At 42.3% G+C, this 18,922-nt stretch overlaps 1 protein-coding gene across 1 annotated transcript; it reads right to left on the bottom strand.

Moving 5' to 3' along the window:
- Window positions 1-1,736: 1,736 nt before the first annotated feature.
- Window positions 1,737-10,394, bottom strand: LOC107649028 (endogenous retrovirus group K member 7 Env polyprotein-like). Its single transcript, XM_016421971.2, has 2 exons — window positions 10,238-10,394; window positions 1,737-5,423 (listed from the first exon to the last, which is right to left on the bottom strand). The coding sequence occupies exon 2, from the start codon at window positions 5,421-5,423 to the stop codon at window positions 3,423-3,425; it is 2,001 nt and encodes a 666-aa protein (XP_016277457.2). The 5' UTR covers window positions 10,238-10,394; the 3' UTR covers window positions 1,737-3,422.
- Between the last annotated feature and the right edge of the window lie 8,528 nt (window positions 10,395-18,922).

The raw sequence follows: 18,922 nt of genomic DNA, 5'->3' as shown, positions 1-18,922 counted from the left end.
TTCTCGGCCCTTTCTTATCTGGTGCCCAGTGCAGCTGGGATCTTGGCATATTTGTGGCTCTGAACTTCCAAGGCCAGGCAATTCCCTGCTCTGGTCTCCCTCATTTTCGACTTCTTTTTCTCTTAGGGGGCAGAGGGAAAGCCTGCCCGCTAAGGCAGCCCGTAGCTCTCAGCCCGGGGCTCGCTAGGGGCTGGTACTGCTGTGGGAGGGCCAACACCTGGATGGCATCCAGCCGGTCTTTCATAAACCGAACAAGGCGATTAAAAATGCAGGGGCCGAATGTTAAGAGTAGGATTAAGATTAAAAGGGGCCCCATAAGGGATGTGAGCCAGGGAGAAGAATTGAAAAGGTGGATGTACCAGGGGCCAGCAGTTTCTCTCTCCTTCCATCGGGCTTCTAGACCTTCTCGTAGCTTGCTCAGGGAGTCCCTAAGAGGGGAATAAGAGGGGTAGGGAAAGGCTGCAGACACAGTGTCTTTAGGGGCATGCCCCCAGTGAATTCCAGGGTCCCAGGTCAATGGAGAACTGCTTGGAGATCTGAAGGGTGTCCAGCTACCACTTCCCCAACGGGCAGACAGGTCACAAGAGGGAGAGTCAGCCCCCAAGATAGAAGTGTACTGGGGCAAATACTAGAACAGCAGATAGAACAGAACATTAGTACACAGTAATTGGCATCACAATTTGCATTTGGGTATCTTAACCAACAGACTTCATCTTCAGAAATCATCTTCTGACAGAAACAGATCCCTTGAGGAAAATTGGATTCCCGAGTTATTTGCAGAGCTGGTATGTGATATTTCTGTTAAAGAACATCCCTTTGCAAAGTACACATTAACTATAACATCTATAAACACTGGAGTAACAATATCTTACAGATGTATTTTCTTACCCCACAGGCTGGGGAAATTCAAGAAAGCTGTGAGCTATATTTCCAAGCTCAAGAACCAAACTTCAACTGTGGTAAATTAAGGCTACAAATACAAGCATCTAGGAATAAACTCCACCTACTTCTTAAAGCATGTTTCTAACAATTTGAGAATTCCCAATTATTAGGATTGTTTGAGGAAATTGAAACTTTAATGTCACAATTTGCATTGTGCTGATCATGGGAATTGTCGCGAAGGAAGAAGGCACAGAAAGGGAAAATATCTCCAAGACACACCAAGCAAGGCTGTCATTACCATTGTTGTTTCACTCGAGGATTAGCAGCCTAGATGGTCAGGAAAATTCAGTTCAAAGTGAGCCTTGGGCTGCCTTCTCTATAACCATTCTAGGACTTTTTTTCTCTCCCTAGGGCACTTGCCACTGGATCCCGGAAGCCTTCTTTTTCCTTAAAGGGCAAGTCTCACCCATTTCAATTAAGAGAAATTCTGCTTATGAGCAGTCCAGAAACAAATCTCCATACCCCCAAACAAGCCTTTGACATCCCTACAAGGCTGATCACTCAATTATTTTCATGTATTTTGTCAATAATTTACACATCATGCTTTAGTCACAAAACCTGAAATAAAGAACATAAGTGCTGAATTAAGTAGTTCCATAGTAATATAAATCAGAGCTGTATCATCTCCTGGACCTAGGCCATCTGAAAGCCTAAGACAAGGTATGGCCTCCCGGCCTGCGAGAGGCTGTAAAGGTGAGAAAGAGAGGATAGAGATAGAGTAGAAGTTTTGATCCCGCGAAGGGCGTGAACGAGCCGACTTTAGAGATGTGAATAACCGAGTCAGTAGACAAATATTATTTGTATGAGCCACAGCTAAGCTCCGACCACTGAGTGTGACTATTCAGGCTAAAACCACCCAATGATCTCGATTTAACACCATACTGGTCAGAGGATAAAGCTAGCTCAGATGGAAAGGAGATCAGAAACTACAGGAGGTAGATAATGCTAGGTAGCATTAGGAGAAAGAGAGGAAGTAAGGCAGGCCTGGCCTAAAGACCAGGCCTTAGTGAGAAAGATAGAGAAGAGAGAGAGAGACAGGGGAGAAGATGTTCCTTATCAAAGCTGTGGATGCTCTTCAAGTGGGCAGAGCTTACTGGGGCTCGTTTATTTATAGTCTTGACAGCTCAATACATATTGAACAGTTATATGATACCTCAATACATATGGATGAGTTACCTGGGGTATTCCCATTGGATAATGCAACTTATGACAAGGTGAAGGTGGGGTTATTATCCCCGGGAGAGTGAGACAAAGGAAAGCCAGGTTTCGCGCCTAAACTTCAGCCACGCTGGCAATAAAATTTATTGCCATGCACAGGATGGCTATGTGCTCACTCAAATTCCTTGTCTCCCCATAGTGTCTATGGGCTGGACTGCTACATCTCCCCCTTTTTGTTTGACACACAAATGAATAGAGTAATATCAAAATGTAACTCAACACATGCTAAATATAAACACACTGGTGCACAATCATAATAATTCAAAGTGAGAAAATCAAACCAGATTATAAAACTCAAATATAAAAATCAAGTGTAAACTTTCTTTCTATCTATGTGCTTAACAAAATAATTATATAAGATATAAAAATGTCAAAAAGAAAAAATAATTTCCATAACACTGATCCTGGTTTCATGAGGTAGAAGTTCTCTGTCTGACAAGATAGGTGCTTCAGTTAACCACGTCACTCTTCGCCAGTCAGAACCATGAGAAGCTGTCAGATCTCATCATGATTAGCAAAACTGACCTCCTCTGGACCCGAAGGATAAATGCTTTCCTTCTCTTGAACTGATTCTGCATCTTTGGGATCTATTCACTCTCACTGCCAGATGCCTGCCACCTAAGAAACTGGTTGGAAGGACGATGCCAGGACATCCAGTGACTGAGGGCGTCAGTGCACCATGTCTCTGCATTCCCCAACCTCAAGCATCCATTTCACATGGAAAATGCATCACCGTGGCTTAGGCTGTCTGGTCCATAATGAAAGATTCATTATGATTCCCGTTGCATGCAATCAGACATCACTCTCCAGAATGGTCAACTGAAAATTAACAATTTCTGTCATGTTCTCATGTTTACTGACCGTAAGGTGACTGTAATTCTAGAAATCTTTGCACCTTCATAATTTGGATCAGAGCATTAACAGTACCTTCTTTATACTCAAAGTTCTGGCCTTAATAGTGTAAAAGAAAAAATCAAGGTTGATCAATCAAAAGTGACTTTAAAAAGTGTCCTCTAAAATATAAATACTGATCTTATAGCAAAATACTGATCTCTGTAAGATTTCTTAGAAATACTGATCTGTATAAGATTCCTCTCCCTTTTCTTTTTGATTGTGTGGTGGGAGAGATCCCTTTAAAGAAAAAAAAAAACATCCTCTCTGAACAATTCAGGAGGGACAGACATGTGACATAGCAAACATGCCTTCATCTTCTCAGTATATAGCAAAGATTGGAATGTAAAATATCATGATACTCTGGTCTTTCATGGAATGGTCGTGTTCAATTCAACATTTTCAGGCACCAATTGCCTAGTGTGATAAGACCGTGCCAATTCTGGCAGTATGCCTTGAATGTAGGCTCTGTTTTTACAGCTTCTGCTGCAAAGTATAATCAAACCCATAGCCAATAATATGAATAAAATGATAGTACCAATGCTGGTTAAGTTAGCTCTACCAAACCAATTTTGGGGATCTAGGGAAGATAAAGTTGCTTCCCAATTTGCAGCTATGTTTGCAGCTTCATTCTCATATACAATTTGGTCTAATTTGTTGATCTGCTGTTGCAATTTAATAATGTCCAAGGTGCTGTTATGGCTTCCCCAAGCACCCTTGATGTGCTGAACGACCAGTTGCCATTCATATGACACATTATCATATGGCAACGGAGTAATACAATAACCCGTTTGATTGTAATGACAGGGATAAGTAATCCTTGTGTGTAAAGCTTCAACCTCTTTACCTAACCAAAACACAGCATCTTTTAAACTGTCCAGCTCATTTCTATAAGCTAAGTCAATACTCTGCTGAGTGTGCCATAATTTGGAAGAGTTAGACACCACTTCCTGTATGAACTCATGGTTCTGGATAGAGGAAGTTAATGCCAATGTTGCCGTGGTTAGTGATGTGATCATGGCAATTACTGAGACTACGGCTCCTATAATCTCCAAGACCATTCTCTTGGACCTATGTATAACCATGTTAAATGCCTTTTGAATGATGTGCACAGTAGGCGTAGATGCCCACATCTCTGTCAAGTCGACAGGTACCCACATTAAAGGTGGATGATACATGATAGCAACATATGAATCTTGGTTTTTAGGACTAAGGCATTGATGTAGGCGGCATTTTGTGCAGTTGATCTCATATAGACCTTGGTCATTTTTAAAAATTCGAAGGCTGTTACCTACTAGCATTACATAAGGAGCAAAAACACATGCAGTGACATTAACGTGACTGTCATACTCAAGATCAAGTCCTGAGTTTTTCACCTTGACCTTAAACTTGTATATTGGCTGCGTGGCAGCCACTATCTTCCACTGCGTGTTCTGTATAGGACCTGCTTCAATAGCAAGTCTAGAACCAGCCATGTCCACTTCTAGTAAGTCCTCAATTTTCTGAAAATTCTGACATGGCATGTGCCATTTCTCATAGTCAGTGTATTTGCCTAATCGCGTCAGTTGTTCAGAGCGACCACAACGTAACCTAGGTGCCCAATTGTAAATGTTAAAGTCTGTGGTTGCCGGCATCTTAACCTTTCTGGGAACTCGGACAGAGCAATCTGTCCATGGCAACTCCTTTTGTACCGTACCTATCTGATTTGGACATAGGTACTTGTTAGCCGGGTGTTTGGATTGGAACGCCTTACGTGGAGACTCATCCCCCATTCCTATCACACCCATGCCAACCCCTACATAACTGTTGTCAGTGGCATTTTTGACAATCCACGCTTGATGTCTGCATGGTACACAGAAAGAATTACCAATAAACGAATTTCTAAAAGACATACAAAATGGAGGATACACAGTAGATCCTGAATAACTGTACAGAGCTCCTTCAGACTCTAGAGGAACACGTTTGGCTAGAATAGGGTGTGGTAGCCAGTCTGTGTTGTTAACATATACCAGAGGGGGCTTGTCCCTCCAAGTTAACATTCTCAAAATAGGAGGTTTGGGCACGATGGACCAGTAGACTTCAGCATGACAGATGTTCAGCAAAGTCAAAATAGTGAATGTCATCAGAGTAAATGTAATGTCAGTGTTCAGAGTGCGTGCATTCACCAGTGTTGCCTTCGATCCCGGTGCCCTGCGCTTGACCATCAGGTAGCTGACTGGAGACAGCAGCGATGCTCGTCTGCTTCTCGTCCTGGTCTCGGGCAGCCGGTGCAGTGCTAGACTGGTGAGCCTGTTCCTCTGCTCCCCTTGCATCTGGAAGTGGTCCCTTCCATGGTTTGAGATGCTTACTGGGAGTCCAGATCTCTCCATCATCTGTGGAAACACAAGCATATCCTCGACCCATCGTTATTAGTCTGTTCAGACCTCTGTAATCTTTGTCTCCTGGCAATCTCCAAAAAACCCAGGGCTGCTGCACCGTGTCCATTGTATCATGACGCTCAAAATGCGTCTGCATAGGTGTAGCATTCAGCCCTTCTGGGATGGAGAAATGATTGAGAGTTAAAAGTACCATCCTTAACAATTTGTTAGGAATAATAGGTTTGGGTTTAGAGATGTCACCTTCATAAATTGTCAGGTACTCTCCTTTTTGTTTTTGTATCTGGTTCTTGAGAGTCCTGTTAGCTCTCTCCACTATTGCTTGACCAGTGGAGTTACCTGGAATTCCAGTTTTGTGGTTTATATTCCACAGTTTGCAAAATTCTGCAAACCTTTTGCTGGTGTATGCAGTACCATTGTCAGTTTTTATCTGACTTGGAATGCCCAAATGCGCAAATGCTTCCAGCAAGTGTGCAATGACATGAGAAACTTTTTCTCCCGTTTGTGCCGTGGCCCATATGACCCTTGAGTATGTGTCAATTGTCACATGCACATACTTCCACCTTCCAAAAGGAGCATATTGAGTCACATCCATCTGCCAAAGCTGGTTAGCTTTGAGTCCTCGGGGATTAGCTCCTGGGGGAAGAGGTGTAGAGGAGAACTGGGCACACGAGCTGCATTGCTGGATTATCTCCTGTGCCTGTCTTTTAGTAATGTCAAATTGGCATTTGAGAGATTTCGCATTTTGGTGCAATAAAGAATGTGATCTAACTGCATCTTGAAAAGCAGATGCCACTAAGGTATCCACCTTAGCGTTTCCCTCCGAGAGAGGACCAGGGAGGTTAGTATGTGAACGAATATGTGTTATAAAAAATTTGTTCTGCCTTTGCCATATCACCATCTGGGTGGTACGGAACAAGAGATATAACTCTTCATCAGGTACAGGTTTAATCTTTGCTGTTTCTAGCGAATTAACCAAATTAACCACATATAATGAATCACAGATTATATTACAAGGTTGTACTATATCCCTTAGCACACTGCGAACTGCAGCTAATTCAGCTTTTTGTGGAGAGCCATAAGTAGTGTCTAATAACATTGTGCTATCCTGGACTACAGCTCCTGCTCTCCCATGTTTTGATGCATCTGTAAAAACGTTCACAGCATCTACAAGGGGATGCATGGATGTCATTCTTGGAAAAATAATAGGAGTCAATTTTACAAACTGCAGTATCTTATTAGCAGGAATGTGATTATCTATCTGTCCTGTATAATCTGCAAAAGCAATTTGCCATGGCAAAGACTGTGCAAATAAATTCTGAACTTGCTCTCTTGTTATAGGCACATGAATTGTACTAGGATCTATGCCAGTTAACTGTCTTGCCCTTTTTCTGATCTGAGTTATCAGTAAAATGATAAGTTCTAGATAGCTAGTGAGGGATTTAGTTTGTTGATTGGCTAAATGAATCCATTCTATGATGTGTTGGTCCTGATGTAAAGCACCTGTGGGAGTATACCTTGTCTGTAGAACAGACGCTATTAAGGGTAATGATGGATCAATTCTATACAATCTGGCTTTTGACACCGCTTCTTCCACTACCTTTAACTCCTCCTCCGCTTTGGGAGAAAGTGTTCTAGGGGATGATAACGCAGCATCTCCCTTTAAAGTGGCATACAGGTTTTCCAACTGTCCTGTAGAGATTTTTAGAAAAGGTCTGAGCCAATTAATATCACCTAACAATTTCTGGAAGTCGTTCAATGTATTCAGGGAATCTCTACGAATCTCAATTTTCTGTGGTCGGATCTCTTGATCATATACTAGCGTTCCTAGGTACTTGTAAGGGGGCGTGGTTTGAATCTTTTCCTTAGAGATCACCAGATTTGCAGCTGTTAAAGCCTTGGTGGCGTCTGAGAGCAATATCTCCACCTCGCCACTAGATGGCGCTGCTAACAGAATGTCATCCACATATTGGATTATGTGATATTTCGTGTGTTTATGTCTAACCTTTTCTAGGGCATGACCTACATATTTCTGGCATAAACAGCTGCTTACACGAAGCCCTTGTGGAAGGCAGAGCCATTCGAATCTTTTGAAAGGAGTACCATAATTTATGGAGGGTACAGAAAATGCGAATCTGTGACAATCTTGTGGGGACAGGCGGATATTGAAAAAACAATCCTTCAAATCTATAACTATCAGCTTCCAGTTTATGGGAATTGGACCCGGGGAAGGTAATCCCGGTTGCCTCGTCCCCATGTCCACTAGCTGTTCATTGATCTTCCTAAGATCATGGACTAGCCTCCACTTCCCTGCCTTCTTTGGCACTAGAAAAATCGGGGTGTTCCAGGGACTGTTTGATTCTCGTATGTGACCTAAGCTTAATTGTTCCTGTATTATGGCCTCTAAATGTACTAATTTCTCCTTAGATATCGGCCATTGGTTAATCCAAATGGGTTTGGAATTTAACCACGTGATAGGGTCAGCGAATAGCGGGGCGACGCTTGCCGCACCCACAAATTCTGTGTGCATTTTGTCCGATGTGGTCAATGTTATGTTCATTGCGGACATCACCTCTCTGCCCCAAAGAGATTGGGCAATATCTAGTACATAAGGTTTAAATATACCTCTATGTCCTTCACTATCAGACCACGATAAAGTATTCGCTGATTGGAGAATGTGCTCAGGAGTGCCTATGCCTATTAACTTCTGGTGAGGTTCAATGACTTCCCATGATTCTGGCCAATCCGTAGCAGAGATCACCGAGATGTCTGCTCCAGAATCCAGGATGCCAGAGATAACCCTGTCTTCTACAAATAAAGACATTACCATCCTATCCTGAGTCACTTTTTGAGACCAAAACAATCCATGGGCTGTGGAGTCAAGGCTGCTTTTTTGAAGCTTGCTCTTTAGAGAGAAATCAGCTTCAGGGAATATGGTCAGGTAAGCTAGATTAGTGTCCTTTGAAATGCAAAATGCTGGCCTTGCAGCAGCCAGGATGTGGAGCCCATTTGTCTCCTCATCCTGAAACAATGTGGGAAAGATTTCTAAACCTTTTGCAATGAGGTCAGGGTCGCCTAGTATCAACCCTTTTGCACCTTGAGGTACTGGAAAACGAAAGCTAGCTGGAATCCAAGTCGGTTCTGACTTCTCTTTTAGTACTATGCTTTCGGCTGCAATTATAGGGAATCAAAAAGAACACCTCATGGTTCTGCCCTGATTTACTCCTGGGCTCAAGGCTGGCCCGAAGTCTAGTTTAACTGGGTGTTAGACCCTGTGTTGGGAAGACTTCGCTTATTGCCAGCTCTGCACTCAGAAGCCCAATGCCTGCCCTTTCCGCATTTGGGGCAGATATCTGGAGTCTTTCCTGTTCTTTTATTTGGACATGCTCTACGATAGTGACCTCTCCTGCCGCACGCATGGCATTGCCCTTTAGGCATTCTTGGCTGCTCACGTACTGTTAAAATAGTTCGTGTCTCACCCATGCCTATGTCTTGGCAAGCTCTTAAAAAATCTGTCAGGGTCCCTGTAGCTTTAATGGGAGCTAAAGCTCTTCTGGCCTGTTCATTAGCATTTAAAAAAGCAAGGTCCCTAATGAGAACCTTAGCTGCATCTTCGTGAGGGATATGTCTGCGGACTTCTGTACTGAGCCTATCCACAAAGTCAGCAAAAGATTCGTTTTGCTTTTGGATGATCTCTGTATACAGGCTCTCTGAATCCTTCCCGGGTAGGGCTCTCCATGCCTTAGTGGCAGCGCTGGCTATCTGGCTAAAAACCTGCTCTGTTGCTGCGATTTGCCTAGCAATAGGTTCGAATTCTCCTTGCCCTACCAATTGTTCAAAGTTGATTCCTGCCTGCCTGTTCTCGGAGGCCTGCAGGGAACATAGATCATGGAATTTCAGCTTCCAGGTCAGATAGTCACCTCCGCTGAGGGCGGACTCGGCTGCCAGGTACCAGTCAGCCGGTGTGAGTGTCTGTTGAGTCAGATTACTGAGGAGCGCTAATGTGAATGGAGTGATTGCCCCGTTTTTCAATACGCTGCTTCTGAGCATTTTCAAGACCTTACAGTCTATGGGCTTGTGCTGAGCAATGCGTCTGTTGGCATCCTCACGGTCCTCTATATACCTGACTGGGAAAGCAGAAATATCCTCCTTGCCTTTTTGAGTAGGCGAGATCGGCTCATTCCTGAGTGAATCAGGCTTAGAAACTTCAGGCGAGCAAGGTGGGGGTGGGGTGGCAACAAGAGAGGCTCCTGAAGCCAACCCGTAGTCTGGGGGAGGGGTGGGAGGGGGAGGGGTCAGAGTGTTTAGAGAAGGATACAGCCTTGGAGTTGTAAATGACTCTTTTGTTTTACTCTCCTTTGAATTATAGCCTGGGGCCTCTGGAGGATCCCCAGACCATCCTGAACACTCTCCTTCCCTTCCCCCATCAGTCTCCTCAGGAGCAGTGCTTTTGAGAACCTGCTTTTTAAATTCCTGAGTCTGTGGAGATTCCTTCTCCCCTGCATTAGAGGTTTGAATAGCTAAATCCTCTAGAATAGTTCTGATAATTGACCAGGTGTTAAATACCGTTTTCCTGACTCTGTTACTTTCCTTTTGATAGTCCTTTAAGGATTGTCCTATACGGTCCCATTGAGCAACTTCTAGCGTCCCCATGGATGGGAAGGCTGGGAAAGCCTTTTGAATGACTTGTAGCAAGGCTTTGATCTGCGCTTTAGAGACCTTCCTACCTCCCTGTTAAATTAACGACATGAGGAGTCGTATATAACCTGCATGGGAGGAAATAGTCTAACCCATCTCTGAGAACAACTCACCTTCCCGTTGGCCAGACTCGAAGGGCTTGTTCTCTGGCTTCGTTCCGCCTAGCCTGAGAAATCCTTCGCGTCTCGGGGCGCGCCCTCCCTATTGCTGTGAGAAATAAAGGTAGAATGCCACGAGAAAGTGCCAGGTGTGAGTCATAGGCACGTGGGCGCCAGATATGGCCTCCCGGCCTGCGAGAGGCTGTAAAGGTGAGAAAGAGAGGATAGAGATAGAGTAGAAGTTTTGATCCCGCGAAGGGCGTGAACGAGCCGACTTTAGAGATGTGAATAACCGAGTCAGTAGACAAATATTATTTGTATGAGCCACAGCTAAGCTCCGACCACTGAGTGTGACTATTCAGGCTAAAACCACCCAATGATCTCGATTTAACACCATACTGGTCAGAGGATAAAGCTAGCTCAGATGGAAAGGAGATCAGAAACTACAGGAGGTAGATAATGCTAGGTAGCATTAGGAGAAAGAGAGGAAGTAAGGCAGGCCTGGCCTAAAGACCAGGCCTTAGTGAGAAAGATAGAGAAGAGAGAGAGAGACAGGGGAGAAGATGTTCCTTATCAAAGCTGTGGATGCTCTTCAAGTGGGCGGAGCTTACTGGGGCTCGTTTATTTATAGTCTTGACAGCTCAATACATATTGAACAGTTATATGATACCTCAATACATATGGATGAGTTACCTGGGGTATTCCCATTGGATAATGCAACTTATGACAAGGTGAAGGTGGGGTTATTATCCCCGGGAGAGTGAGACAAAGGAAAGCCAGGTTTCGCGCCTAAACTTCAGCCACGCTGGCAATAAAATTTATTGCCATGCACAGGATGGCTATGTGCTCACTCACATTCCTTGTCTCCCCATAGTGTCTATGGGCTAGACTGCTACACAAGGCCATACAGGAATCACTTCAGGGTAACTGTCCAGAGAAATTAAAGAATCGTGTGTGATTTTCCCACAACACATACATTACTTTTTATATTATCCCTAAGTTAAAGATCTAATTATGAGAGCAGAACATTCATCTGTTCTCTTTCACCTTTTCTCTCTTTCTTCCTTCAAAACTTTGTTTTAAAAGCAGAACACTACTTCCATTCTTCCTTTACAAACCCACATACTAAGGCTTTATGGACTTTAGATTAAAGTCCTTTTCTTCTGAATTCAACTCAACATACCTCTCCACTTTCTCTAACATGCTTTTACCATCATAAGTCAAACAACTATCCCCCTGGTATCACTTCAATTGCTAATAGGTAACCCAAAAGAATTCTGATTTAAAAAGATTACATCATTGAACAATCTTTAGCATAAAGCTCAACCATTATAAAGTTCAGTTCATAGTACAAATTGATAAACTGAGGTAATAAAATATATGGTAGAGTCAGGTTTACAATGAGCTTTTGTTTACATCCAAACAATAAACACATTTTAGCAGCAACTCACATAACAATCATAAATTTCTGAGCAAACATTTTCACATATGCCATTTTTAACACCCTACCCACCTTTTGGCTATTGTTTGCCACATATATCCTAATATAGATAAAAATGTAATCAAAATATCAACCAACAAATCCCTAGAACTCATATGTGGTAACTTTATCAATTAAATATTACTCAACTCATTTTATCATTCTGGACCTGAAATGTTTGTAGTAAGATTCCACAGCTGCAAACAAGCTTTTTAGTCAGACAGGGCTGGCAATATTTGTTTGCTTGAGCACCTGAAAACGTCCAAAATATACAATTAAAACATACTCATCACTTCTTTCTCCTTCCTGTGTATAAGGAAGGGGTTAATAGCTTCTGAGCAATTTTATCCCAAGGCTGCTGGCCTTGACTTAGATCTTATTACTTAGCAACCCTGGCCCATCCTTCTTTAACCAGTGAGCTTACTACAATTTAAAATTTTGAATTTATCAAACCTCTTTCATAATAATTTACTCTCAGTGAATTTTAGTTTGAACTCCACAACTTCCAAATAACTTTAAGTCCTTTAGCAATCTTTCAGTGTGTAACCAAACTGAAGTACAAAGCATTTACCTGTACTCCTCTCAAACTTCTGTCTAAAGTAGAATAGATCCTCCAGTTTAGTTTTCTTTTGGCTCAAAATATTGCTACATACTTGATTAAATTCCAATTTACAATTTGTTGTATATTGCACACTAGAATTCATAATATCAGTTAGTATCTCTATTCATTACTGTCCTTGAAATGGAGCACTTCATAAAATGAATCCAGATACCCTAAAATCCAATTATTAACTTATATAGATAGGTTATAAGATATGAAATTATTTCCTTTCACATGTATGTGATCACCTTTCCCTAGTTAGCTACATGTTACCTGGCATTCCAGCCTGACCTCTCTGATATATCTGAAGCTAGACTGTATATAATCCTCATGATAAGCCCTCTCGATTACAGGGCTGGTTGAATTTGTCTTGTTAAGGGCATACAGGCTATATATCATATACCCTTAACCTATTTAGGTGGAAAACTTAATTCTCTTCATAATATAAATGCATACATATTTAGCATTTATTCAGCATTACTAATTTCCAGCATTTGGCATCTGAATACATACATGTTCATCTCTAGATTACAGATTCCTTCCTATGCATTTTGCACATTTAAAAACAATTCATATAACCTTGATTAAAGACAACATCATGTAAAAATTTCCTTTTTTGTAAAATATCAATTCTTAGCACTTATCTCATTAATCCCATGCACAGATTAACCACTTTAAAAACTTCTTATGTGTCATATAACTTCTTGCTGCTAATTCTGACAGCACATACATTAAAATATATCTGATTTGAAGGATTCCCAAGTTCAAATTCTAGAATAAGTTCTTCTCATCAACATAACTTTTTCTGAATGACTTTTACATCTATAAAGTAGTCAGTGCAATTTCTGTCCATACAGAATAAACATTCCTCTATGCATCAGGCTTGCTATCAATCACACTTAGACAATTCTCGAATTTACCAAAACTATTATGCATTGCAAGCTTTAACAAAACAAACTTCTAATCAGGAGTTTCTGTGCTCAATAAAAATCTGGCAACATTTCACATTTGACAAACAGTAACCACAATACATTACATTTGTACCATATCAAAATCATTAGCAATGCACCCAAGTTGAGAATTAATTTTAAGTGAAAGTTTCTAACTGTGGAGTAAGAATCTCCCTTTTCTGCTCAGAATTTTCTCTCTTCCTTTGGGGGCCCATCCAAAGGGAGAAGAAGGGAAAAATCATTTAACAGGTGAAGCCTGCTGCAGGAGCAAGCATAGTGTTACTCCTTCATAGCCTGCCGGTTGGAATGCAGGCAGAGGGAGCAGGGGAACAGCCACTGCAAAATCAATTCCCTTTTGTGACACTGCATCCTAAACTCCCCCCTCTTTTCCTTTTAATCCAGCCACAACAAAGACTCAAAGAACTCTATAGGACACCCTCTCCCACACATCCACACACCTGCGTCCGAATACAGAAAGATACACGAGACAAACAGCAAAAGCCAGAAGACAAACAACAGAGACACGGACATTCACTGGGTTTCTGGGCAGCACACTCTCCTGACCTAGGAGCTCATCTTAAGATCTCATTTTTCGGCATGTCTGCCAGCGTGGATATGAAACTTGTAAGGACCGTAAAACCTTAAAGCAGATGTTTGACAAGCTGACTGTTTATCTGTTGTTGAGACCAAGAAGTTGCAAGAAAAGTTAATAACTGCTCAAAGCAGCTTGGCTTTAATCAGTAAAGAAACCTGATTCCAGAGGCTGTTTGTCAGTGGCAGGCTGCCCAGTCCTTCCCTTGCAGCCGAACAGAAAAAAAAAAAAAACCTCAGTGTGTCAAAAAATCACCTAGGGCTATTCGAGCCACCTAGGGCAATAAAAATCACCTAGAGATCATGGGACATCCCCCAGTCTCTTTTAGGGGTGCAATATCTTCCCAAAAAGGGGACATTAACCCCTTTCCTGTTAAGCTAGTTGAGAGCAATTCCAACAAGACAGAGACAGGAAGCTCCGTGCTCAGGGCCCTCACAACCTGATGAGGACTCGAACCCCATACTCAGGGGACTCTAACCACCCGAGAGTTCCAATTTCACTACGTGCCCTGGACCGTATTCCTTCCCCACCCCTGATCACAAACACTTTCTCTGTTTTCCGACTGGCCTTCTACCAAAGGACAAAGAACTGCAGTAGTCCAGAGTCCACACTCAGAAACAGGTGGGAGGGTCAGACCGATGCAGAGGGGGCAAACCCCTCACCTTAGAAAAAGGTGGGCCTTGGAGCTTAGCATATGAGACCTTCTTTAAACTGCAATGACGAATTCTCCACTAAGCCTTATGCTCATCGAGGGTCCTCTTCTCCCCCATACATATCCAGTCACTCCACTCACACACACTGTCACACCACATTCAGCTCACCTGAAGGTCCGGTCCAAGGCAGTGCCTTTGGCCCTCCTGTCTGGGGTGTTCCAAGGTGGGGGAGGGACGAGCCCCCAAACGTTAGGGTCCAGGTATTCGCCTACCACCAAGGAAGACCCGTAGACAATGCAATCAGGCAAAAAAGGCCATTTATTTTACTGATGTGCACCAGTGGAAATTCTGCCCAAAAGAATTCCCAAGTTCCCTCCTTAAGGCTGGGCCTTAAGTATCTTTCAGCATGTAGGCTCCCTCCCCCCTCCCCCCCCCCCGTACCATTGTTGCTGGCATTTATGGCTCCCTTCAGCCCTTATCTGTTACATACTATTCTTGGAACCTTGGCATTTTTTATGTTACTGGGTCTTCTCGGCCCTTTCTTATCTGGTGCCCAGTGCAGCTGGGATCTTGGCATATTTGTGGCTCTGAACTTCCAAGGCCAGGCAATTCCCTGCTTTGGCCTCCCTCAAAACATTTTCAGATATTAGACAATGACCATGAACACCTCTGAGGATTTAACACTTAACTGAATGGTCTCTAAGACAGCTCTCAGCTCTAAATATATAATCCTACTCCTTGCTCTTTATAAAGACATTAAAAATAGTCATGATGAAACATTTTTCTCCATACATCAAAGTCCAATTTCCCAAACATTTATTAAGCATTTAGTATGCTTGAGGCACCAGGTGCTAAGGGGGTGGGGGTGGGGGGCTAGAGATTGAATGAGACATTTTCTCTATTATCATCTAACCCATAGTGCAGTAAAGGAGATATCAAGAACTTAAAGGCAATACACTATTATTATAAACATGAATTGATCTCTTTAAGCTGCCTCTAAGTGAAAGGATGCTGTGTGGAATAGGAAATAAGTTAATTATACTTGACTCCCAGGCATAGAATTGAACAATGAATAACAGTTGCAAAAATGCATATTTATTTATGAGGTAAGGAAAACTTCCTGAAAATGTAGAGCTATTCAAGAAGGTGTCAACATGGAAATCTAGAAGTCCCCAGTTTATTTAGTAGGGAAGTAGAAACCCCAGGTTTTGACCTTGTCACAGCACAGTTTTCCCCAAGAGGGAAGCCCCTACTTCACCAGACAATAGACATCCTGGTAGTTTGGGTAGGAATAGCTAATCCCATCTGATGTTAAGTATCTCTTTTGTCCCAATGGTTTCTCCCCCTAGGCTAAAGTCCATCACCTAGGTGGCCCAGCCCTGGGCTGAATCTTTCCCTTTTGTGTCCATTGTAAGGCATCAGCCCCTCACTGTTATTCCTGTCCCGAACTCATTTTCCTTTCTTACCATTGTCAATCAACTGTCCCTCTCACTCTAAGCCCCCAGGTCATCTTGAAAGATATTTAAACTCCCCAACTATAATGACTCCTTGGAATTGTCATTGGCATTCCCAGGATTCAGTGTGGCCAGAGTTCAATCCTTGGACTTGATGCAGTCCTGTGTGGCACACAGCTTTGTTGTCCAGGCCTACTAGCGCTGAGCCCCTTTTGCCCTTGATTAAAGAGTGATTTTGACTATTTAATAGTGCTGTTTTTTCTAGTTAAGGGGAATAGGCTGCTTGAAAAAGTAGACAGGTCTCCTGCATAAAAGCTGGATGAGCCCCTCTCAGATACACTTTAGAGAGAATTCTTTATTAGGTATACGGCTGGTCTGATGAGGTCATTCCCCTATACATTCAATTGTAGTAGCTCATTCTTGCCTCCTGGAGCAAATGTGAAATCCTCTGTTTATCCATAACTAGGCCTTTTCCTACCTTTCTCCTCTCTTCTTATCACCTAATCCCAAGTACTCTGTACTCCAGTGACCCCTTTTCTCTCAGACTTGGCATTCATATCTCCCAACACTGGCTGTCTCTCATGCCTGGAATTTGGCCCCTTCTCATTTCTACCTCCAGGTTTCTCTGGCTTCCATCAAGTCTCAGCTAAAGTTTTATCTTCTACAAGATACCTTTTCCAATCTCCCAAAATAATAGTGGTGTCTTCTCTCTGCTGATTATCTCCAATCTATCCCATGTGTGTTGGAAGAATTCCGATACCCCTCCTCAATTTCATTTAATTTTTTAGTTTTGCTCACTTTATAGTGATGAATGATGCATTGGTAAGTTAGGTGGGATGGAGTTAGTTAATACTGTTAGAAGACAGGTCATGGGAGTTATCCACTGTGTACTGATAATAATGCTTCTATTTGATGCACTGGATTTATACTCTTCGTTAGGTCTGCTAGACTTATATTAACCTGTTTTAGAGATTTGCTAGAGTCTCCAGATTGCAGTGTCTGATTTGAGGTATGAGCATAATGTGGCCATTGCTAGTATTGGGTAATTCATTATATATTTCAGTGGAGATATTTGTAAAATGTTTTATTATACTTTTAACATCAGTCAATAAATGCAAACATTCAACCAAACATATAGGAAAAAAGATTAAATTGCACATGAAATTCTAAATTTCTGTTCCTCAGAATTTTAAAATGTGAATACTAGATTTATCTTTAACAGGGTGATAAAATTATTCTGTTTGTTTCCAGGTGCTCATCAATTTACCTGTCAATTCCTTTGGAGTATTTTCTACATAGTAGTCCTAGGGATTAAGTTAAGGACTGAACAATATGAACAATTTTATAGATTAGATTGTGTATTTCTATGTTAGAGATGTTGACACTGCCCTACCCCCACTCTTACTGAGAAAAGTTGCTTTGTCATAAATATTCATTCCATGCTTCTGCTCCAGAATATTCCTAACAAATGAAAGCCTCAAAAATACTGCTGAAGGATGATAGCTTGATGGTGATGGCTTGGAGAAAGTCTGCTGACAAAGGACTTGTGATTGATGGACATGTCCCTTAGCCCATCATAGAGTTCTCCCCACTTCTGAGGATGCCCAATTATGAGTTATAACACCTAATTAATGATCTCCCAAGGACTCCTCAAGCCCTTTTAAAAGGGGGGGGGGGGGAGTGGCCCAGAGTGTTTGAGTGTGTATGTATGTATTGTTTGTAGATAGTTGTTTGCATATCATCTCTCCCAATAGACTGAGTTCTTAGAGAGCAGGGACTCTCCAAGTATCCCCAGTGCTGAATTTACTGCCTGGCATCTAAAACATGTTTAATTAATGCTAGTTGACTAACTGGCTGCCAAAGTCCCTTCCAATTCTGAGATTTTGTGATTCTATAAGTTGTACACTGTGCCAAGTGCTAGAGGATTCAAAGATGAAACATTTTGTATAATAGCCTAAATTGGCTTAGTACTTTGAGGTTTACAAAGTACAACAATTCTATTCGGACAAGAAGTATTATTATTCCCATTTTACAGAGGAAAAAATTGAGGCTCAAGGTAGTACACTATTCATGATATCAGAGCTAATAAAGTAGCTGGAATTCAGTAAAGGGCAGTAATTCAAACCCAGGTCTCCCAACTCCTGTGCAGAGCTCATTTGACTTAATCTTACCGTGTGAATGGCTGCCACCTAGTAGGAACATAATGGAAGCTCAGGATTTATGAGGATTTTAATGTCTCTATCTAGCCACAGTAAATGTTAGCAACAAAAATTGAGCACTTTGGGAATTCTTGCCAACCACTGACATTTAGATAACACTTTGAAAAGTTTGCCAAATGCTTTATTATCTTATTTGAACCTTATGATAACCCTTTGAGGTAGGTACTATGAATTATCTTCATTTGACAGGTGAGAGAAATGGAGGCTTAGAGAGGGGGTAAGTGACTATAGCTTCATAAACAATGACAAGGCCAGGATTTGACCTAAAATCTTCAGATTCTACTAAAGGGAATACAAACATGAGCCTAAAATAGTCCTTGCCCTCAAGAATAAAATCTAGGACCAGAGATGTAATGGGAGTGTGGCAGTAGCAGCAGTCCCCTCAAAGGTTGCAAAGTAGTCCCCAGGGCCTCCCCTGCCTCCTTTGGCGCTGCCTCACAATCATCTGAAGAAACGAAACATCCCATGCTGAGGGAGCTGGGCTCCTTGGACTTGGTAGATGTGTGCAGACCATGCAGGCTTCCTGATCCTGCCCTTCCTACCGAGGGAGATGAGGGGGTGCTCCATCCATAAATGTCAGCGTCTGCTCTCTGTCCAGGTGAACCCTTGTCCCTTTGGAGCTCAGAAAACTTTCTCACCTGTTCAATGACTTATGATGATGTCATTTCATCCTGAAACAGAACCTGAACAAAGAGTGCCCAAAGTGGGAAGTGGAAGGTGAGCCCCACCATCTGCAGGACCACCAGCCACA

This window comes from Monodelphis domestica, chromosome 4 (assembly GCF_027887165.1).
Source record: "Monodelphis domestica isolate mMonDom1 chromosome 4, mMonDom1.pri, whole genome shotgun sequence".
NCBI classification, from domain to species: Eukaryota; Metazoa; Chordata; class Mammalia; order Didelphimorphia; family Didelphidae; genus Monodelphis; species Monodelphis domestica.
This window is presented reverse-complemented; position numbering and strand designations above follow the sequence as displayed.